This window comes from Parasteatoda tepidariorum, chromosome 7, assembly GCF_982258835.1.
Source record: "Parasteatoda tepidariorum strain Cologne lab strain chromosome 7, Ptep-v5.0, whole genome shotgun sequence".
In the NCBI taxonomy this organism is placed as follows: Eukaryota; Metazoa; Arthropoda; class Arachnida; order Araneae; family Theridiidae; genus Parasteatoda; species Parasteatoda tepidariorum.
The window spans coordinates 26,884,630-26,909,954 of NC_141761.1; the positions used below are offsets into that span (position 1 = coordinate 26,884,630).

The 25,325-nt window shown below is 32.3% G+C and overlaps 1 protein-coding gene across 4 annotated transcripts in view; it reads right to left on the reverse strand.

The window, feature by feature from the left end:
• The window catches only part of LOC107451864 (uncharacterized), a 50,225-nt gene that overhangs the window by 15,048 nt on the left and 9,852 nt on the right, over window positions 1-25,325 (reverse strand). For all 4 annotated transcript variants that reach the window (XR_015435412.1, XR_015435413.1, XR_015435414.1 and 1 more), the window contains exon 2: window positions 8,833-9,466. Coding sequence is in view for 1 of the 4 variants with exons in the window: in XM_087167552.1 (XP_087023678.1) it covers window positions 8,833-9,037 (205 nt within the window). In the remaining 3 variants the exon portion in view is untranslated. The remainder of the gene's footprint in view (window positions 1-8,832; window positions 9,467-25,325) is intronic.

A 25,325-nucleotide genomic window follows, 5' to 3' on the forward strand; every position in this document is an offset into this window, starting at 1 on the left:
ATTGAAATACTTTGTTTAAATATTTTCTCGCTTCTTAATCAAAATTCATTTTAACTAAATTCCTTGTCTTTCAACCTTACAGTATAATATAAGGTATAATCTATACAACCTTACCTTATAAGTAAAAAATATAAGCAATGAAACACATGAAGCAACAAAAAAATGAAAAGAAAATGTAAGAAAAATACAGAACAGAACACAGAATGTAGCCTGTAAAGTGAATAACGAATTCAAGTTCGTTTGAATTCGCTACTAGCTTTATAGATTAAGTTAAGCCCGATTTTCGATTTTTAATTATATTTTTAAGGAGACAATCAAGAATTGGAATTTTCTCATTGTTTCAGTGGAAGCCATTGTTTTAAAATAAACAATTAACAGTTCAGTTTTTTAAAATATTATAAAGAGAACACCATTAATGTTTACTAGCTTATAGCTCTAATCATAAAAAGGTTGTTTATTGCGCATACTGTAATACTTAGTTATTTTTTATTCGTTGTACCAAATTATCTGAATCTTCCGATCAAAGCGGATTGCGACACAAAAGAAGTATTTCTAAGGTTATCTGAAACCGCGTGTTTATTTTGTTTATTGTTGTGTTTTAATAAAACTAAATAATTTAAAATCATTATCGCGATAAAAAAAAATATCGTACTAAAAAGCAAAATGCATGGAAAAATGGTACTAATTCGTTCAGGAAAAAAGTTTTAAAAAAATGCCAATTTTATTATTGACACCAATGATAATTAATTCTGGTTATAATTACAAATTGAATTAAAATAATAAATTACGTATACAGTAGAACTCTTTTATAACGATTACAGGTTGCACAAGAACCTGGATTTTATGAATAAATCGAAAATATTTGGGTGGAACAATGTTGAGTCTATTGGACAAGGCCTGATCTGGTAATGTAGGAGGCACAGAACTGTGAAGGACCCTCTGGTCGTGACTTGAAACTAAATTTAATTGCTGTTCATTCGTGAAGTGCTTTTAAATTACGATTTATTTGAAAAATTGAGCTTCTATTTATTACAACTTTCATTAAATCATTATTCCATTGGACAATTCATAAAGAAAAGTATAAAAAGAAATTATTTGAAGCATTTAGGAGGGTCTAGGCCTTGTGATAAATCAGACACTGAGCATAGCTCACTTTCAACAAGCACATCCTGGTTTTTGTGAGCATTAATCTGTAATTTATAAAATTTCTACTTTATTTCACTTCTCCAGCTCAGCTGAACTCTTCAGCGAAAAATTTGTTTAACAATCTGAATCATATATTCAGAGAGCATTTTTAGAAAGGACAATCAGTCTTATCTGAAAAGTAACAAGTCATTTCAAAGCAAATTAATCTTCTTGTCCTGTACAATTTTTTCATGGATATGGTTTTTTATTAGAAGTCATCAGAATGGTATGGGGTGCCATTGGTTACACGTCTCGATCACCTCTTGCTCACTTTGAACAGCAGCCGTTACATTTCTGATGTGTTAGGGCCAGTTGCTCTGCCTTATCTTCAAGGCCTCCATACAACACCTCCTAGAAAAGAGTAGGCCTCTGCACGGGTTACCATAAATATCCTTTAGTAGTCCAAACGTAATGACATATTTCGTATTTTCAACCACTGCGCAACTTAGTACCCCGAACGTAATGACATCTTTCTTATTTTTCATCAACTGCGCAGTTAACTTCGTCTCATCGGACTACTAATTTGATCCGTGCTGAGGCCTTCCTTATTCTAGGAGGTATTGCTCCATAGCGCTACGTTTCAGCAGGACAATGCACGACCGCATGTTGCCCGCACTTTCCTGGCCTTCTTTGACGCAGAACATGCTCGCCTGTTGCCCTGGATAACACGTTCTCCTGATCTCTCACCAATTGAAAACGTCTGGTCAATGGTTGCCGAACGACTGGCACGCCACCACTCGTCAGTCACTACTGTCGATGAATTGTGGCATAATCTTGAAGCTGCATGTAATGCTGTACCCGTCCATGCTATCCAATCTCTGTTCGACTCGTTGCCCAGGAGAATAGGTGCTGTTATTGCTGCCATTGGAGGCTGCTCCGAGTACTGATTCCTCAGATCTATATATTTCAATGTCCTGAAAATTTAATCACCTGTTCTTTCAACTATAATGTACGTGCCCAATGAATATCACTCTGTTGTCTGCATTCCTTCCTGATGGGGCAACTTTAATGCGTATATGCATCTAAAGCACCAGTTAATCAAATCAGTTATATTCCTAGAGACTAAAATACAATGATATCAGTAATCTTTACTATACTCTGTTCAGTGATCAAACTGATAGCTAAAGTAAAAAAAGTTATCTGACACTTGGCTTACTGGCGCCAAGGTTGGAGTAAAAAGTCAGTAATAATCAAATTAATGTTCAGTGTGAAAATAATTGAGGATTAAGACGAACTGGCAAGAGTAGGCAATTTGGGTGAACAAGCAACAAACTTTTACGCTTACTTTTCGAAATCAATTTTTCAAGAACAGAGTATAGAATTCGCTAACTAAGAAAATATACAGGTATATAAAAGTGGTGGGTGTATCATTCACAGATGTTTTTTTCTTTTCTCACATGCCACTGGCCAATTGTCATTAAGACTGTCATTTTCACTGTCTGATTTTCCCTGTCACTGACTGACTGTAAGAACTATTTTGCCATAAGTACTAATATAGAAATCCACCTCGTAAACAAAAGTGCATATCCTTTTTTTAAATATTGATAAATTACAAGTCCTTATGGAAATATTAATGGTTGTAATCGTCATAGTAAAATAATGTGTTTACGTAATATTAGATCTATTAGTTCAGTGATGGAGTTGTGGTTACATAAATAGAAATTTTTTAAAAAAAACATTAATCACTTTTGTGAAATTTACATAGAATTTTTTTTAAATGGATTTATTTTGATTTCAAATCCTTCCTTCGTTTTTTTAATCTTTTGTATACCCTTTAAATTTTTAGAACACGAAGTAAAATTACTATTTCTAAATTATTTGCTTTGTTTAGATAAAGAACTGTTGAGAACTTAAGTTCTATAGAATTAATGTGAATATTTTACAATAACCTTGAAATTCGTATCTGATAGAAAACTTTATTCTCTTAAATATACAAATATGAAATAACATATTTCGAGCGCTTCAAAAATAGGGACTTAGTTTCAGGAATTGCCAGACGAGAATTGTAATTCTTATACTTCTTGTCTTCCTGTATACTTCTTTTTAAGGAAAAAGTAAACAAATTTCTTGCTCGACTTTTTTTCTGAATTAATACCTGATTTGTTATGCCAGAAAACATGCAGATTTTACACCCAAAGTTTTTCATTGTTGACAGCGAAAAGAAACGTGCACAATATTATAATAAAACATATTTATTTTAGAAAAATACTAAAATGAGATTTTTATAATAGTGTTTAAGGCATATAAAATTTTAACTTTATTTATTGAAAAAACTTACATAGTATTAATTTTCATTTGAACAATTTTTAAGAAAGCATTTATGTCTGGAAATACAATCATGTTTACATAACTTATTTTCGTATAATTTATAAATCACTGTCTTCACAGTGATTCAGCTGCTTAAAATATTATACCTGTCACTTCTTCTTTTTGACTTTTGCAGAGAAGAATTCATAAAAAGTTTTAATAAAAATGATAGCTATCTCTTACGGTTTTCAATCAGAACTATAAAATTGTCATTCATGACATTTCATACACATTCTTATTAAAGTTTAATGTAAAACAATCAGATTATTTTATTACACGTGCTTTTAAAACATACAGTTCATCTTAGGTTTTCGAATCAGAAGCAAAAATAAGGTGGTAAAATTAAGAAATAAAAAGTAAGTAATAAAAATAAGCATTACATTTTATTACAGATTTGTCTTATATATCAAGCACTTTTAAAGTCTGATTTTTTAATTTGCCATCTAAAATTCCATTTCAAGAATCGTAGAATTTTCTTTCTAAAATACGTCAGATAAGTATTAAAATTTTGGGATATTGTTTTATTTTATAGAGAATATAGGTTAACGTTTAAAATACGATGCTTCGAAAAAGAATTTTTCCCACGAACTTTTATTTAATACAACATACGATTTCAAATTCGTGAAAATCTAATATTTCTCACAGCACAAATGCTCAAAGTAGTTTAATTTTATTTCCACTTCCAAATCTACGAAATTTAAACAAAACGTCATTTCGAGTAGGGAATGTCACAAACTGATCAAAAGAAAATTCCTTTCCCACATGAGTTCGGCGAGCATGCGCAATAGCATCTATACCCACACTACACCACATGCAGGTATCCCATGTATGCAGTTTTGATAGGTATTAAATGTACAACGTATTTTAGAGCTAGCTTATAGCTCTAATTAAAAAATTAGTTTATTGTGCTTAATGAACTATAGTTCGTTCACCAGGAGTTGAGACTTGGCTCCACCTCCTCGGACGCAGAGTTCATTTCAGCGCGGGGGAGTAAGAGGAAAAACATCTCCGTTGTTGAAATTGAGACAACCCTTAATTTGCGCCAAACACAGAAAATGAATTCTTTTTCACTTACTTTGCTTTATCATCTGTTAATATACCTTTTGTTACACTAGCTAATTAAATATAGTTTAAATTTAGAAACTGTTGTTCTCCCAGCGAAATGTCTCATAAAGGACAAACTATTCACTCAAAAGAAAGAAATATCATAAAAAATAGTGTAAAATATCATCAAATTTATGAAATATTCATTGTTAAAAAAAATGCGCATAAAGTTTGCGAAATAAATATTTTTGCCAAACGATCGCCAAATAGCAACATTGTTCAGGATTGCTCACAACCTTCTCCCAAAAATAGCGAAATAGTATCGTCGCATACCACATGATGAAGGCGGAGCCAAGTGCCAACTCCTGGTGAACGAGCTATACTTGTTTTGTCAGGTTATCTGAATGATCAACGTGAGCGATCAACGTTATCTGAATGATCAACGTGAACGATCAAGATTATCTGAATATCACCGTGATAGTGATAGCTAAAGCGGACTACGTGACCAGATTAATATTTTTCAGATTATCTGAAATCACGTGTTTATTTTGTTTATAGTTGTGTGTTTAAAATGTATAACTTTAAACCTAAATAGTTTGTAATCTACGGTAATTGACATGAAAAAAAAAATTTGAACAGAAAAGTGAAATTAAGAGAGAAATGGTACTAATTGGTAGAAAAAAAATGTAATAAAACGTCAATAATATAATCATAAGCTGTCAAATATCATAAGTTGTCTCGAGCAAACAGTATTGGGCCAGATGATTCTGAACACAGTCTATATATGTGTTGTAAAAATGTGTTCTGCTTAATCTAAAAACTCAAAGCCACCGAGAAGGTCAAAAAATAATCTATCTTTGTAATAATCTAAAAATAATATATCTCTATCTTTGTGTCGGTATACTGGTTTGGTGGACAACTTAAGCCCTAAAAATAAGAGATTAAAAATGAATCTATCAAGTAAAATTGTGAAATAATTATGAATCCAGAATTTTTGACTTTTTTATTATCTTTTAAATTCAGAGATGTATTTTAAAAATGGAATCTTCTCATTGACTTAGTTCCTTACAACAAGCAACTATTTTAAAATTATGCAAAAATTCTAGGTCTTAACAATCAATATTTTTTCGATTCCAATGAAATAAAACAATGACTAAAATTAAAAAAAATATTTCGATTTGGAATTATCTTTGAATAACTGTATTTTATAATTAGGTGCTAAGCTTTTTTGATATATAAATATAATTCTCTAGATATGGTAAAGTACGTGAATTGTGAAATTAACTCTGCTGACTAAATTATCGGAACAATATTTTCTAAAATGATCCAGGAGTTCCCTTGTCCTCTGGATTGGGTTCAAAATTACAAAGCTACGGAGCTGAAAATTGGTAGTCGTAAACACCAAATTGGGTTGGCTGTTCATCGACAGTTATAATATAATATGTTTTGATACTCAAAAATTTAATTCTGTCGTAAAAAAGGCATGTTTATTCGTCAGCGTGAACGAGGTAGCATAGGTAGACTACTTCCCTAAATTAGTATTACTGAATTTACATGAAACTATGTGTTAATTTAGAATTTATTTACGCTTTTAAAACGTGTATCTATAGAAATGATAATTTAAAATGAGTTATAATTGAAGTAAGAGAAAAATGTTGCGTAATGATGAGCAATATTGATGGGAAAATGTTACAAATTTATTTAGACTTGGTACCATACTGTTAGGCTTGGTATCATACTGTTATTGGCGTCAATGAGGCTTAATTAATATTGATAAAAGCTATCAATTTAAATAAAACTATGAGCTAAAATATATAAGATTGATAAATAATATTGTAATAATATTGTATTGTATTGATAAATAATATTGATATATAATACTGATAAAAGCTATCAATTTAAATAAACTATGAGCTAAAAAGCTAAATTAATAAGAGAGTACAAACGAATGAGAATCTTACAAACAAGTGGGTAGCGACAGAATAACACGCATTTATTGGCAAACAAGCTAAAAATAAAATAGCAACTCTACTAATCGTGTTCTCTAACAAAGGGAAACTAGGGAAGTGTGACTCGCCATTTTGAAATAAACTAGTGGGATGTATGCTTATGAGGAATAATTTTAGGGGGCAACATTCGTTTCGGCCCATAGAAGGTCCTGTGAGAGACAAAAAATAATTCAATACGTGGAAAAATCGGTATTTTATTACTTCAATGCAGACTATTAGTTATTGTAGCTGTCTCATACTCCAATTAATTTTGTTGATACTTTCACGTACTATATAATGCATATTTATTTTCGAAATTGATTTCGAAAATTTTATATATCTGTAGTTTTTCAGAAAAACCTGTTACGTTAATTTGGAAAAAAAATTGACATCAAATCTTTTTAAATTTTTTTTCAAAAAACTTTCCAAATTAATTGGAGTATCTAATTGCAAATCAATCAATAATTAATTAACACTTAATTAATAATTAATTAATAACTGATTTATAAAAAAATTTCTGATTGATTTATTAATTAGCAAATTAATTAATTATCCAATTAATTACAAATTAATTGGATTATGAGACAATTACAATAACTAATAGTCTGCATTGAAGTAATAAAATACCGATTTTTCTATATATTGAATTATTTTGCATCTCTCACAGGACCTTCTATGGGCCGAAACGAATGTTAATTAATTTATTAATTAGCGAATCAATTAATTATCCAATTAATTACAAATTAATTGGGGTGTGAGACAATTACAATAACTAATAGTCTGCATTGAAGTAATAAAATACCGATTTTTTTATATATTGAATTATTTTTTATCTCTCAGAGTACCTTCTATGGGCCGAAACGAATGTTGCCCCCTAAAATTATTGCTTATAAGGCATACATCCCACTAGTTTATTTCAAAATTGGCGAGTCACACTTCCCTAGTTTCCAAGACATTATACGAAATTAAATAAAAAGTTGTTCTGCGATTCAATTAAACTCATTATATTTATATCGAGATATAGTTTTTTAAAAGCGTCATTTTATATCGATTTAAAGAATGACAGCAAACCTGTTGAAAGAAACTGTTCTATATTTATTAGATATTTTTTAAAAATAAATGTGGGCGTTTCATTGGGGGATACAGTTTTCTTTAATATTATGTCATCAGATTGATATAATAACAAAGTTATGTTTTGCCCTAATGATGACATGCAATGTATCATTTTTAGGGACGCCTAGTAGAGAGAATCTGAAATTCATTAGTAAAATCCACTGTAAGAATTCAAATTTAAACACAAGTTTGATTTTGCAATTTAAGATAGTCTGAAACAAAATATTTTACTTACATTTAGACAGAGAATAGCGACTTCAACTGCATGCGATGCCAATTTTGCTAGGCACCAAACAATGAGGATACAACCGAATTAAAATCTGCTTATAAATTATTGATTATGAGTAATTAATTTTTTTTTTTAGTTGATCATATTCTAAATTTGCCCCAATGCCTATACTAAATGCATTGTCATTAATATAACGAAATAAATATATCAGTGTATCTTCTTTTTCTGAAGTAGAATGATACCAAAATATTTTTGCCCCCAAATATTTGCATGATGAGTCTCACACGTTAAGGGAGGTGATTGAGTAGAACTATTGTGCATCACAATTCGAATCTGAAATAAGAGTTTCATATCTCTGTAACGTTACTGTGCTATAAACTCTCTTAAATATTTTTTGGGTCTACTGTAAATAAATACAAGGGTGATCCCAAAAATAAAACTTTATTTTTTTTATGTAAAAAACCCGGCTTGTTATATATGTCTTGTTTATAAAACCGGGCTTGTTATTTTCAATTATTAGGATATGCCTTATTTTACTCTAATTTTGCAGATTATGTATTTTTTAAATGCTAATATCTATGTTCTTGATCTCATCACTAAGTTATATGTTCTAATCTCATCATTGGAGTTCATCATTCATTTTCCTGTGAAATATTCTAAAAAACTGGCTTTGGCCACTCACTAACAGCAGTTGGAGCCAAGCCCGGGTTATGAACTGAGTGTGATGTTTTCTTGAAGATACTTTGCAAGAAAGCAACGGTTTAATGAGCGACAGTGTTATTGCTACACCAAGGAAATAAAGGGGAGCTGTTTCACCAAGTCCATACAAAAACTGACAACATCTATTACAAAAACACATCAACCAAAGTCGCTATTACGTAAAAAAAAAACTTATAAAAGTAATAAAAATTAAGAATAGATTTTGCTTATTTGATTATAATACTTAGATAAACACGGAATAATTACCTGAGGAATGCTGCAAACAAAACTTGTGAGCCATGCGACACCCAACATGATGCGGGATTTTCTTTGAGCGTCGTGCACTCTCAGAGGGTGGACAATAGCTGTATAGCGGTCTAGACTGATGCAAACCAATATCATGGACGACAAGTAAGGTCCAAAGGCTCTCCAGAAAAGCATTATTCTGCAAGCGATGTCCCCAGCTATCCATTCAACAGTGATTCTCCAAGCAATTTCAAGTGGTATCATTATAAATGTGACAATGGAATCTGCTATCGCTAAGTGGAATATCATCGTCTGTATACGACATTTACGCCTGTGGTTTTTTAAAAGGCTCCAAAGAACAGGGAGATTTCCACCAGCGGCTACTATGAACAGAATTCCATAAACTATTGCTTCGATTCTAGATTCTTTTGTAAACGCCGTAACATCAAGATTGCCGTTGGTTTCATTGCTGAAGTTGAAAAAACTGTTATTAGCAAAGTCAAATAGCTCTGTTTCATTTTCACTAACATCAATCTCACTTTCGTTCATGATAACAAAACAGTTTCCACTTTTTCGTAATGTTAAAATCTGTTCATCAAACGAAAATTGGCTTGAATCTCCATTCAATTCGATTCAGAAGCATTTTTACTTTTATCTGAAACAAAATAGTATTCTAAATGACACTGGTATGAAATGAGATATGCATAATAATAAACTCACAAAAATTGCGTAAATTTTCAGCAATAAAAAAAAAGTCAAAATACTATGTAAAAAAAAAACTAGTTCATGGCGTCCCTCCGCGCGGAAGAAGTTAAACTTCGTAACCTACGACGTTAATTGTAGAAGAATCAGCAGTCGTAGAAGGATAACTAGTTTTATTTAACGACTCTTTTTCCTGCTCCGCTCGCTTCCGTGCTCTGTAATCACGGTAATATTGTGCATTTTTCCCTCCTGGACCTCTTGAACCAGTGGAAGTGCTAGTGGTCGCCATGGAAAATGTATTTGAATTAATAATGTATGTGAATGCGTCATATTGAAATTTCAAAAGAGAAAACCTAACAATCAATTGATATTCCCAAGAGACGTACCTTGACGTAACCTTAAATCCGTCGCATTGTCCGTGGGATTGTTTTCATTCATTTTTTACAATTGTTATCCACTAAATTTGAAAATAAAAAATACTACCCTATTATATTATATGTGTATCAAAATAAACTAAAAAATATATTTATAGAAATAAACAATACTTTTATGCTAGTGAGAACCAAAACAATATGGAAATGAATGTGGGAAAACTGGATCCTACCACGTGATTTCCCGGCCAATAAAAATGTAGCGTTAAACGTTTAACGCAACCTTGTTGGAAGTCGCATAAGAAGTATAACTTCAAAAAAATCGGCTTTAACGAATCTTTTTAACTCTTCTCGATTTCATCTATAATTTTATGCGAAGAATTCAAAGAAAGTTGTTTAATTAAGGAAAGTTTCAGAATTGACTTTTGAATATACTGTTCTAAATTTATATTAAATGGATTTATTTAATTATTCAATTATAAGGTCCTATGTTCTGTTGAAATCTGAGTTTAATGACGTAAGATGGCTTTTCTTTCTGTTTTTTGAAGCATGAAACCTTTTTTTGACGACTACAACTGCGCCTGTGTCAGTCTTTGTTTGTTTTGCAAATAATATAAATCGTGAATCAAAATTTATAAAGAACCAAAATATTCCATTCAACGACAGCAGACATGAAGAAAAATATTTTCTTTTCCTTTTTTATCAGAAATATTCAAAGGAATAAAGATTATATATTCCTTTAAAAAAATTAGAATATGATCCTCCAGGTAACTTTTAAAATGCTATTCAAAATTGTTCACTAGTTCGTTCTTCATAAAGGGTGAAAATAATTAATTCATAACACCTAAGCGCAAAACTAAAAAACCGGCACAATTAATTAATTAAAACTGCCTTTATAAATACTATTATGCCAACATTGGCGTCAAAAATGGGTACTGATACAATAGGTTTTTTTACCTAACTCGCAACGGACTCTAATGTCACCATACTATACATTCATGGCACACAACCCTTATTTTTTCCTCCGGTGTTGCTTCATACTACCAGATTTACTTTAAATTAGAAGTTCAACTCCCCAAAATAAATATTAACTTGTGGGCTGCGCCTCCTGCTCGCTGACCCTCGCCAACACCCAAAAATTGCTATGGAATCTTATATGGTTTACTTCGCTCGCTACTAATTTAGGTACATTGCAAATGCACAAAATTCTAAGAATTCAAAACAATCATTCAAATCCATACAACAACTTTTTTTTTTAAAAAAAATTACATATTTTTAGAAAATACTCATTAAAATTAATTTGAATTCAAATAAATGACATGTAATTCGTTAAACCTATTAGAAATGTGCTATAGTATAAAATCTTAAGATAAAATTTCTAAAACTGATATCTCTTTAAAAAGGTTAAAATTTTGGCTGTAATTAGGTCTATTAAAAATTGAAATTAGTGAATTGCAATGGAAAAACCTGCATGAACAAATAAATTCTAGTAAAACAAAAAAATTCGTGATATAAACCAAAAATCGTCAAATAAATTCGTAATATATAAATTCGTGAAAAAAAAGCGCTTTCGACAAAATACTAAAATAGAGATCTATCGACAAAGACTACTCGCTTCTGCCTAGCTAATGCTCTCTCTGGTCATTTCAGTTTCCGTTTTTAAAAGCGCTATATGTTGAGCCACATCAGCTAGATTTGGCATGTGACATTTTTAGCGGCAATCATTGGTCGATTTTCTAGCGTTGCCATTCGGGGAGTTGTAATGAGGCTTTGTTTTATCGCCGTGTAGAGAGTATATAGATTTTAAGGCCGGATCGTTTGTCCAATGTTGCGTTGGCAAAATTGTCACAGTGATTATCAATACGGATTAGATCTTCAAGGGTAATAGGGTTTCAAGGGCAAGGGGATCTTCAAGATAACCTTTTTTCAAAGAGACCTGAATATGACTTTAAAACCAAATCGTTTTAAAATAATCTATAAAAGCATCTTAATGATTCTGACTTTATATTGTATTGTAAAACTAACTTTACAGACTATTATGTGCATCATATTTTACTGTTATTACAAATTTTAGCATTACTAAGTAACAAAAATTGCGGTGTCTACTTCACACGAAGTAGTGTATTCTTGGTGCTTCGCTATACCAAGAGCTATTGTTGCTTTTTGGTGTAGAGAAATACCACTTTGGTGTAGAGCAGTCGCGACCATTTTTGGAGTTTTTTTACAGTGTAGGCTGAAAACTGCTTTAATAAAGAAGTAAGATTTTTATCTGCATATTTTTTATCCTAAAATAGTTTTCTGCCATTTAGAACGCTTGACAATGGAACATCTTACTAACTATGTATCTTATTAACGCATCTCAATAATCTTATTTGAAGTATTTATTACAATATTGCTACGATTCCTATTAATCAACGATCATGCGTTCATGCCGTTACCTTTATTTAAAATATTTTCTTGTCATACTTTCACACACTTTTTTATAAAAATCAAATTAGTTCGGTTTTCTATTTGTTGTGGTATTTCCGCAAATGTAATTGTACATAAGTATATTAATTTTTTGTCAATTTTACGTTTCATTGATTTTGCAACAAAGTTTTCGCGTAATTTGCTTAATCAGAAAATACTTTATCAATATATTTAGGTATTTATTAAATTGAATTTCCTTGAAAGCAAATAAAAAATACGAAAGACACAAACAGCAGTGTAATACTCAATGAAATTATGCATCTCCCAATGCTCCCTTGTAGTGTGTTTCAAGGCACCTTTACTCACGTGAAATCAAGGATTTTGATGCCATTTTTAAAAATAATCACTTACTGTCATTGCATTGCTTTAGTTTGCATTTATAATGATTTATTATAATGATTTATTATAATTATTTTGAATGGTTTCTTAAATAATTAATAAATTCATAACTTAAAATATGCAAATTTGGTTTTTCTTCCTTTATAAAAAAGTTCTAATTTTTTCCATCTCTATAGAAATTTTTATTTGTAAATAAAGCATAAACTATCAAAATCTAAAAATTAAAATTTCATAAAATTTATAATAAAGAGATGCTTTAATTTTCTGGCACTACACTTAAGGCCGTTCAATCGGGAGAAAAGCAATCCCCATGTTATTCTATGGATAGTTCAGTCCTGCATAAAATCGTCAATTTTCAAGATAATAACGTTCTGTTTTTTGGAAACGTACATTTTACTTTTTCTCAATTTATTTGACGCAGGCTTTAAATATCGATTTAAATGCAAAATAATTAGCTCTGAGGAAATCTTATTGCTCTCTACATTAAATAATAAATCAAAATTCACTTTAATTTAAATAATTTATCTTAAATTGGAGAAAAAAAACTAGCGAGAGAATAATGCTATGGAACAAAATATAAATATAGCAGAATGTACATCGTAGCAAGGTTTTACACTACTGTTATAAGAGCAAATAAGTTAATGGCCTTATACATGGAATGTAAATACACTCTATAACAAAAAAATCGACGCACCAAGAAGCAATCATCCCATTGCTTTGAAATTTCGTGTGCATTCATGTTTTGAACAGATATGGCTGGAATGATGCCGACTGGGGACGTATAGTCTTTAGCTACGAATCCCGCTTCCAACTGTGTCCTGACGAAGACGTGTTTGGAGACGCAGAGGGAAGAGGGGAGATCCTGCCTTCACTATTATACGCCACATCGGCCCTCAACAAGGCATTATGGTCTGGGATGCCATTTCCTTTGACAGCCGGACCCCTTTGGTCGTCATTAAGAGGTACACTTACTGCACAGCGGTACGTCGACGACATCCTAAGACCTGTTTTGCTACCGTTCCTTTTGCAGCGCCCTGGGCTGGTTTTTTCAGCAGGACATTGCCAGACCACATACAGCACGTGTTGCTATGAACTGTCTTCAAGCTTGTCAAACTCTTCCTTGGCCTGCCAGATCACCAGATCTCTCTTCCATCGAGCATGTCTGGGATATGATGGGAAAGCGATTGCATCTGGCACGGAATGTTGATGACCTCGTTCGACAATTGGATCGAATTTGGCAGGAAATACCGCAAGAGACCATCCGGGAGATTTATCGGTCTATGACACGCCGTGTGGCAGCTTGTATCCAGGCTAGAGGCGGGTCAACACCTTATTGAACTTGCTACTGTAACTCTGCAATAAATTATTCTATTGTTCTGAAATTTTAATCGTTTAACATTCTGTACATTGTCTTCATATCCACTAATTTTCGTTTCAATCGGACAACTCCTTCTTGGTGCGTCGATTTTTTTGTTATAGAGTGTAGTTTAGTTGCTTTATTAATTATAATGCATTAAAAGAATTAATATATTCTTTAGCTCAAATGTTCTCTACTCAAAAATAGGTCCTCAGGCACCAGACATGAACGAAAAAATAAAGAACAGATTTGAAAAAGAAAATGAAATGTTAGGAATGAAAATATTAATAATAAAATAAAAGCTAAAAATAAATTAATATAGTTAGTCTTAAATTCGTCAATTCATGTAATTTTTTCTTGTTTTGTTTTTCAATTTTACTTCATTTTCCACTCTTTCGTTAGGAACTTTACTTTTTTTTTTTTCATTCACGTCTGGTAAGTTTGAATGGGCTGCTATACTTTGAGGGCTAGGCACATAATGATTTTTTTCACTTTTATAGTTAATGAAGTAAATGAACTGTTTGCATTTCAAGTATATCTTTCAGTTTTGTTTCTTGGGATTATTCCTTTGAAGCAAGTGCCTTGCATTCAATATTCTTAACGCTCATATAAAATCAAAGTTCACATACAAACTTACGGTATTACTGTAAAGATATAAATACATGAATATAAATAAAGAATAACACGAACATCAAGGATCACCTTATCTGTACTTAAAAAGATTATTTATTGCTCAACTAAAAATGAAATAGTGGATTTCCAATTCCTTCATAAATTCTCTTTCCCGCTACATGTAATGCATTTTTATGAGTGAATCAGCTCCCAATATTACATCATTTTAGTTCCATATATTTTTCGGGACTAAAAGGAGTTAAGAAAATTTTTTAGACTTACTTTTCGATTACTTTTTATTCTTGAAATGGCATACATTTGTTCAGAATACTTCTTTAGGCGATTAACTTTGTAATATCATACCGTATTTTTAAAGTAATATCAAGTAAAGGCAAAGTAGCTGATTGCGGTAAGAAGAGATCGATATTTCAATGGAAAGTATCGATTATAATGCATTAAAAGAATATTGCTTAAGAATATTGCGTGTTTTGTTATTGCTTAAATTTTAAAGGTTTCGTATGGAATATTTATTATATTTTTACTTACTTTTTGAATAAGGAAATTGAGCATTTTTAATTCGTTAAATAATAATATTCGTTAATAAATAAAAATCGCTATAATTTTTTTTTTATTTATTTCAAATGCTTTTATGAATTACTGGCTGAATACCCAGTTCTTCGTATGGGATGAATAAAAAAAAAGGATCAATAAATCAGTAAGCAACACTACGAAATCATGCACAGAACTTCGCATGTACCGACACCATTAATAAAGATAAAATAATTTCAATCATCCTATTTAATATTTTTTGCTGCCTTTCCCAGTGGCTTTACGTTATTAAATTAATCATAAAAAGGTTTTTTGTATTTCATCTCCAATGCAACTAAAACGCACTTCCTCAATTCTATTTCTTCGAAGCAATTCGATCACTATTCGATGCTGAACGGTTTTCTCATTCAATTGTAACATTAGATCACTATTGAAGTAAGAGGATTGACCATGGTAGAAACAACTTCTCTCTTTAGCCACTTCACGTGTGCAATATTTTTTATCCAAAAATGAAAAAAATTCAATGCTAGTTTTCTATACTATGAGTTGGGTGAGAATCTAACTGTGACTTTCGAATTAGCGTCTGTTCGCAAAGTTTCGTACTTATCTTCCATATTTGTGTCTGCAATCATCTAAAATATTACTTAAACTTTTTAAATATTTCGAAGTATTAACAAAATGTATTGAAATAATGTTTTTTTTAAAAAATAAGAGTGAATAGTTAGCTTGATTCAGAATAATTATTTTAAACAATTTTTGAAACAATGGCGATGAGTTTTGAGTTTTCTTTTTTAAGATTCTCGTTATTAAACGTTTCAAGCTACTGTGATTACATATTTTAAAATTTTAAACTATGATAAAAGTACTTTTTGACATTCGTCTTAGATAACAATTTGTAATTTCTAATCTTTTATCAATTTCAAAATATTTATACATCAATAAACACATAAGACTCACCAGATCAAAAAACGTATCAAGAACTGTAAAATGATAATTCTAATTACCCTGCAGAAAATCAAATATTGACAATTTGTTTACGTCAATATTAATCAAATATTGACAGTTTATTTTAGAAGTAATATATTACAAAGAACAAACATGAATTGAAAGCGACTATAGATAAAGATTGAATCTTAGTTCTGGATTTCAATCCGCAAATTAGTTTATATAAATGCTAATGAGTAATTCAAAATCTTTACATCTCTTAATCAAAAACTAGTATACCATTGTTCAATCTGCAGATTATTTGCATAAAATAAGTGTTTGTAACATATAGAGAACCAAGAGTTTGTAACATATATCCAGAACCAAGTTTTTATCTTCATCCTACCCCTTGATTTCTCACCACCACCGATATTAAGGGGATAATATATGCTTTGTGATTGGTCAGAAATAGTTCTATCGAACTCAGTCTTCGAAGTCAAACTATCGTCACGTGACAAGATCATATCGTTGCAGCTGAACCAGAAAACATGCTTTTTTTTCAAATAAATTGAGCGGAAACCAATAGTTCAATCGAATTTTGTTTCCATTGCATAAGTGTCTAACTGTATTTATTATCAATTGACTTGATGCTGCTGCTCGCTACCCAACTCATGATAGTCAAAATTTACCACTATGAAATTATTTTCTCCGATATCCATCCCTTTCAAAGGGTCGTAAGACATTTATTTCTAAAGTATCGGCTGCACCAATTACTATAATACCAATAATACGCTATTACCAAAATTAATTAAGCGCCATCTGCGTACTGTGATTTTCTACGGCTCCCCAAAGCAATGAGTATCTTTTCCCCATCAATTTTGCTTTCCAGTACATATATCTTATACGTTTTATTTCAATCTGCATCTATTACCTAAATTAATCAAGCGTCAATGGTAACAATAAGAGTATGGCGACTCGCTACGCTTCTCCTAAACTAATTCGTACCACTGTTCCATTAATTTTGCCTTAATGTACTGAAATACATAGCTAATATTTTATTTTTATCATTTCATTGATGTATAATTATTTACTTTTATCGAAACACGCTTTAAAAGAGTAAAAATAAACAAAACATGTAGTTCAAGATAACTTAAAGAATATTAATTTGGTGGCAACATTAACGTTGTTCATTGAATTATCTGTCATAGAGAATGAAAAATAATTAAATTTTGAAGTAGATGCTGTAAAGTATTTTTTTATTCAATATGTATAGTTTATTATAAACTGCTGTTTGTAGAAAATGCAACACCATGAAAGAATCATCAGAATCAAATGAAATTTAATGCAGAAACGACTTGTACTGATACAAATAAATGATGAAATTTTCAAAACAAAAGAAACAAATTAAGCGTCCGAAATCAGTATTTGGTGCAGCCACCACGCGCTGCAATAAGTGCTGCTATACGACGTGGCATGGAGTCAAACAGATGTTGAATATCTGCTTGAGGAAGAGAATTCCATATCGCTTGTATGCGCAACCAAAGTTCGTCTTTGGAAACTGCAGGACGCGGATCACGAGTGAGACGCCGACCAACCATATCCCACACGTGCTCAATAGGCGACATATTCGGCGAATAAGCAGGCCAAGGAAGAAGTTGCATGCGTTGTGCTGAACAGAAGTCTCTAACAGTCCGCGCAACATGTGGGCGTGCATTATCCTGCTGAAAGATAGCTCCAGGGATGCCTTGAAGGAAAGGAACGACTTCGGGCTGTAGCACTTCACGGACGTATCTGTTGCTATTGAGATTACCCTCAATTCGTATCAAATTGGATCGTCCATGATACGAAATCGCACCCCAGACCATAACTCCGGGTGTTCGACCACTATGTCGTTCAATAATACACTCAGGAAGGCAGCGTTGACCGGCATAACGTCTAACACGAACACGGCCATCATGGGTCCACAAATTGAAGCGTGATTCATCTGAAAAGACAACTTGGTGCCAATCAGCTCGCCAGTCTCTGTGCTCAAGAGCCCACTGCCGACGCAGCCGTCGATGATCCGCCGTGAGGGGAATCCTGTATAATGGCACCCTTGCACGCAATCCACGGCGCAGCAGACGACGACGAATTGACGAAGCCGACAATTGTACACCTGTAGCAGTAGACCAATGTGCTGCCAGCTGCCTGGAGGAAGCTGTGCGATCATTCACCGCCATGCGGAGCAGGTGTCGATCATCGCGCTCTGACGTCACCTTCTGTCGTCCAGTGCCTGTTTTTCGAGTTGTTCGGTGCTCGTCGGTCCACTGCTTCCAAACTCGCATCACTGTGGAACTGTTCCGCTGCATACGAGCTGCTATTGCGCGATAGGAAAATCCTCCTTCTCGAAGGCCGATTATCCTCCCTCGTTCAAACTCCGTAAGTTGCTTGAATTTCTTATTCTTCCGTCGTGGAGGCATACTCAGGTCTCACTAAACGTTTGCCACTAACAAATAATCATAGACTATTTTCAACGTCCCGCTACAGCACTTTATTTATACGCTTTCAGCATCAATTCAGAGGGCGCTGCGCGCGCCACGCACGCGCGATGGCTCTGAAACTTTATTAATTTGCATAATATCCTATAATTGACATTTGCTGCGAATTTCATTTGATTCTGATGATTCCTTCATGGTGTTGCATTTTCTACAAACAGCAGTTTACAAGCTATGAAGGTAAGAAGATGAAGACTTTTTAGTGCGAAATATTTATTTTCCTTTTTTTTATTCAAGGGAATGTATTGCTTATAAATGTTTTTATGAAAGATTCATTATGCTTCATTTTTAAAAAAAAACTTTTTTAAGGGGGCGGACAAGAATTTCTATTTTACTTTAAATGATTTCATGAAACACCTATTGTACATTTTAACAATAAAACTTTTAAATTAGCTGAACATTGGAAACGTTTTTCTTTTCTTTTTTGCGGGAGAGCATTATTTTAAATGGTTCCTATGAAAGATTTGTTAATTTATAGTTTAAATAAATTTTTGAAGAAAGAATTTTTTATTTTATTTTAAATTTTATTTATCACATAATTCAACAGTTGTTACTTAGATTAGATGAATGAGGGAAGTTTTGGAAGGAAGATTTTTCTTTTTTCTTTATGAAACATTAAACATATTTTTCCTAACTTCATATTTAATTACACGTAGCTAATTTCCTTTATTAAATTATATATTTTTTGCAATTTTTTATTGTATTAAATAAAAAAAAATGAATAATTAATCACGGTAAACATTTCTTGTTTGGAAAGTTACTCCAAATCTATGGGATCATAAAAATTTGCAAATATTGAGAATTCATTGTTTTTAATAATTATGTTAGGTGGAAAAATTTAGCACAATTTGCGATGTTTTTTAAAATTCTTTTTTAAATAATAAACCCTTTAAGATCATGATCACACAATTCTACCTTTATGACCCAGTGAATCATAATATGTGAAATGACTCCAGCCGCCCAAGATCACATGAATCTGATCTCAATTCGGTACTCTAGTATTATAACTCGAATTAGTACGTAGTTTTCAGTACTCATGGAGCGAGTGGGCGTGAAGTGCACGGATTACCCTTAAGCACTCGCGCCCTTTTTTTTATATATATTCGTCGTTGAACAGTAGACTCAATTTTGAGTTTACGACTACTAATGTTCAACTACATAGCCCTGTAATTTTGAACCAATCCAGAAGATAAGGAAACTCCTAGATCAGTACCTACAGAGGTATTGATTTGTTATGGGAACATGGGGGACATTGCGACTCGACAGATTTATCGTGCATCAGTCACCATTTACTACACGGGAAATATTCGGCCAGCGAGTATCAAACCCACGAACTCTTGAACAAAAACCCACTGCCCTACCAACCAGGCTATTCCGGTATTGTCTGATTTTAAGCCCAGACAATTTTTTCCCTCTGCAAAATGGTAGTAATTGTTTAAAATTAAAACTCTGCATCCAGTCAAATGCACTTAAACCGTGACTTTTATTTGTAAGTTTTTCTTTGAATTTTGGAAAACTATCGGGCAAGGCTGCAATATAAACGAAATATTCTAAATTTCTTTTAACAAAAAAGAGAAAAAAATCTTTAGTTAATTTTAAAGAAGAAAACAAAAATTTCTTAATCATACAATATGCTTATTTTTGCTAACAAGAGAAAAGGAGAGTTACGACTAAATATTGGAACAACTCTCACAGCCCGATTTCATGAAATGAGAAATTAAACTCCAGTAATTCAGTTATCCCTTTTGAAATAGTATCACGAATGATTAAAAATCCCATACAAATGGGGAGAGAAAAATTTATCATTATCTACTAGATAAATAGGAATATAAATCTATCAACATTAATGAAAAGCAATCTGTTTAATAAGCCTTCATTTCATCCAGGTTGAAAAAGAAATTTAAAAGTAGTTGACTTTCAGGTGTCCATTTTAATTATCTATTAAATGCTGCTTGCAGACAAGTGTAAAATTAGATTTTTTTTTATGAACGTTAATTTGTTTTGTTTTTACTTTGAACCATTCATGTTACTCTGTTGTCTTTCTTTTTTCGTAAAGAAATGCCACTTTTCATTGAAATCACTGTCACGGGTTGAGCAATTAAGCTATTGATTGTGAAGAAAAAGAACTGGCTAAATGTTTGGCTACATAACCTTTTCTCTTTTTGAAATTTCAAAGTTAGCCGTTCTATGTGTTTAAAATGACGGAAAATCTAGATGCCAATTGTGTTTATTTCACTATACTAGTGGGCTGCGCCTCCTGCTCGCTAACGCTCGTCAACCCCCAAAAATTGCTACGCAATCTTATATGGTTTGCTTCGTAAACCAAGCTCGCTTCGCTCGCTACTAACTTAGGTACATTGCAAATACACAAAATTCTAAGAATTCAAAACAATCATTCAAATCAATATAATAACATTTTTTTTAAAAAAAAAATTACATTTTTTTAGTAAATACAAAGTTATTAAAATAAATTTGAATTCAAATAAATGACACGTAATTCGTTAAACCTATTAGAAATGTGCTATAGTATAAAATCTTAAAGCGAAACAACACGACTGAGACTCATTTTTCAATGAATAACTAATAACAGCAATTAAACAAATAAATTCGGGATATAAATCAAAAATCGGCAAATAAATTCGTAATATATAAATTCGTGAAAAAAAGCGCTTTCGACAAAATACTAAAATAGAGATCTATCGACAAAGACTATTCACTTCTGCCTAATTTATAAGTATGAGATTGCCGCAGCTGATAGGGTGAATTTCGGTTTGGTGAGAATGCTCTCTCTGGTTATTTCCGTTTCCCTTTTTAAAAGCGCTATATGTTGAGCCACCTCAGCTAGATTTGGCATGTGACATTTTTAGCTGCAATCATTGGTCGATTTTCTAGCGTTGCCATTCGGGGAGTTGTAATGAGGCTTTTTTTTGTCGCAGTGTAAGAGATATATATATATATAGATTCATTATAAGTAATTAAATATTTAAACAATTATTGAAATAAAAAAAACATTTCGCAAACAGCATGACTTTCGACCAAATTATAGTGTTAAAAAAAATTCCTTCTTGCACTATCGCTAGTTAGATACGTTTAATATATATAGAAAGAGAGAATGATTCAATTTTCCATAAATGCTTAAAAATTGGTTTGCTTAAATTTAAAAAATAAAAATCTCATCCTTCCTTTTTTGCTCTTATTTGCATTACTTGAACACTCTACTTTCTTTTTGTGTCAGATATATTTTATTTCTCTCAGTACGTTATACACATTGTTTGAGTACGCTTTATACATTTTAGTTTGAACCACATTCTATTTTCGTTACAATAATCTTTCTGATTTTATGCTCTTGGTGGTGAAATAGAAATCATTGAAATCACAGCAAAACTAAGACTAAAGTTTTTCTCTTGTTTGTTTCTTGTGGACTTGTACAGTTATTACACATTTTTATACAATGTCGCTTCACTAATAAGCTAACTGTACTGTTTAATGTCATTGCAACTTCATGCTGGGCTCTTTATGATTACTATTACAATTCCTTCAGTATTTAATTTAAATAAAATGATAAGAGATAATTTGAAAATGAAAAGAAAATATAATATTTATTACTTTAAATATTTACTTAAATTGCATTTTTTTAATTTGATATAGTCAAATATAAAGCTATGAGATGCTAAATATAACCTAGCAAAACATAGATGCACTTCTTTAAGTATTTATCTTTTACTCAACCAAGCAGATGACCGAATGGTCAGGGTGCCCGACTTCTAAGCCAATGGTCGCGAGTTCAAATCTCGCTCGGGTCATGAATCTCACTTTGGGTTCGACAAGTGATGAGTGAGTGTGACCAACCCTATGAAAGAGTAGCTGGTGCATTGTCCTTCACAGAGTTTCAGATAAAAACTGTTGCCACGAGTCGCTTGAATTTTTTCTACACTCAAGTTCTATACATTGTAAATGAGCTTAATTTCTAAAAGCATAACTTCATCTGGTGAGGAAGATAATAGAAATCCATCTGGTGAGGAAAATAAGAAGGGACTCAATACTGCGAACAGGTATTTCTTTTCAATATTACCACAAACAAAACTCTCCTTGTGCTGTCCATAAGAGACAGCAGCAATTTGAGACTTCTTTTTTTATTGAAGATGTTCCCAGCCAGTTTTTCAAAATCTAATATACGAGCCAGAGGGAATTGTAAACTCGTATATTTCAATATTAGCTTCATCCATTCATCAGAATCTTGCCTCATTCTTTCTTTTTTCATATCTGTCAATGTAATGCTAGTGAAATAGTCTGAGATTTTCCAATGTTTTTATGCAAATTTGTTTCAATCACAGAGCTATAATAACCAGTTGGTTCTATTATACTTTAAGTCCTCGCTATCATTTGCACATTTAAGCAGAGCAATGCTCAAATCTTTAATGCGGCCCATCGAATCCCGACAGTAGCTGGTCGATACGAATTTCGGCTTGCACAGACCATAGTGCTGGCGTGAAATATCCTCAAGGTCTGGTTTCTTAGGACAAGCGCCTTATCTGGGCGTCAGTGGAAAGTTGACGTAGAGCTGACGCCATAAAAATACTTTTTTGTTAGCTCAGCGTGAGCAGTCGGCCCAACGCAGACATTATCTCTCATTGCGCATGCGTTAATAACGTAAACAAATATTTATTTTGAATTTGTATTGATTTTGTTATTGTCGACCAGTGTTTTAGAGAACAAATAATGACTTTGTCCAAGAAAAAACACATTATGGCTGAGCTAAATGAAGAGTGCTATGTTTAATGAAGAAGCTATGTTTAATGTCAAAATCAAAATCTTGGCTGATTTCAATGCGCTGTTGGATGTTGTCCGCAATTGCTTCTGTTGTTAACGTCACGTTGTAATCCAACTGCAGTTGAGTTGGACGGCAATTGTAGTTCAAGATGAGCGTTCGATGACGTATACTATCAAACTCACAAATGGACCAATCAGTGGTTAGCGCTGATTTCCAGCTGACAGCGTCCTGTCCTAAGAAACCAGGCCTTCAGTGGTAGGCGGATCATGGGTTAGAGTTCCCTTCCCGCCAGACAAACCATGGGAGGTTCTCGTGGTCTTCTTCTCCATGTAACGCAAATGCAGGTTAGCTCCATCAAAAAGTCCTCCATGAAGGCAAATTTCTCCCAATACTTGAGCCAGGAGTTCTCTTGTCTTCTGGATTTGATTCAAAATTACTAGGCTACGGAGTTTTAGTAGTCGTAAACTCAAAAATTGGATCGGCTGTTCAACGATGGTTATAAAAGAAAATTAACCTTTATTAGTTCAAAAAAAAGAGAGAGAGAAACATGATTTCCACGTTTTGCAAAAATTTTTACCAACGGATTTGTATATAACCTTCAATTTCTGTATTATTTCTGATAAAAAATTTTATCTACAGTTTAGTTTCAATATGACATAAAATTTTAAACAGTTTTTAGTTTCGTATTAAACACTTAAATATGAAATTCTGCCACTTATAGAGATGAAATTATCTTTTAAACCTTGCTGTCTCCATTTAGGTCACTAAATCTCTTAGAAAATATCTTTCAAACCTTCCGAACTTGTGGTACGCAACATCAGGATCATAATATATAGCAGTGAAACCTCCTGGAAAGACCAGTAGCGACCTCCGTGTAGCGGCCACTTTAGGAACTAAATTTTTCCCCATAAACTTTGTGACCGAGGAAACCTTCAGGAGAGTTCCTTCCAAATCTCCCTCTCACACATCTGCACTAAATGCGGAAAAGATCAAATAAAAAAAAACACAAAAAAATATCAAAGCAAAAAATTTTGCAAAACAAATAAGTAAATTCAAATGCATTCCAAATATATTTATGTGAAGCTCTAATTTAGAGAGCTCTTTTTGACGATATAACCTCATGTTAAGTTGAGAGTGCCCTAAAAATGATTTACTCTTAGAAAATTATTGTAGAAGAAACAAGCATCTCAAAGAAACAAACCTCTTCTCATCTTAAATGCAAACCTCAGCAAAAAACATAATTGTTTATTTTTTTAAAATAGCTTGAACATTTATAATTGATAATTTTTTTTTACACATAATGATATCAGTTGGGATGATTTTTATAGACTCTAAAGTAATTTAAATTTTTTAATTAGTATGTATGTGAGTATTTATAATATATGCATGTACAATGCATACATGTACTTATGTAAAATGTGCAAAAAAATAAACGGACCACCCTGAATAACTTTTGATTTAATGATCGGCTTTTCACGTTCTAGGATTCAATCTTAATGATTCAAGGAGGTGACCTCAAATTTGTTAATTAATAAGTACGAGGGTTGCTATTTATATTTCTGGCCTAATAATAAAAAAACAAATATGTAGGATCGAAATTGGTTTTATTGTTTTTCAAAATATTCTCCATGATGATCAATACACTTTTGCATGCGTTTGAACCAATTTTCAAAGCACTTTTTCCAGTCCGATTGAGGTAACTCCAAAACATGCGTTTTGAATGCATCAACCGCTTCTTCGGGGGTCGAAAATCGTTGTCCAAGTAATTTATTTTTGATGTGTGGGAATAAGAAGAAGTCATTGGGTGCCAAATCAGGGCTGTACGGTGGATGACCCATCAGTTCGATCTTTCGCTCCGTCAGAAATGCCTTTGTTTGAGTCGATGT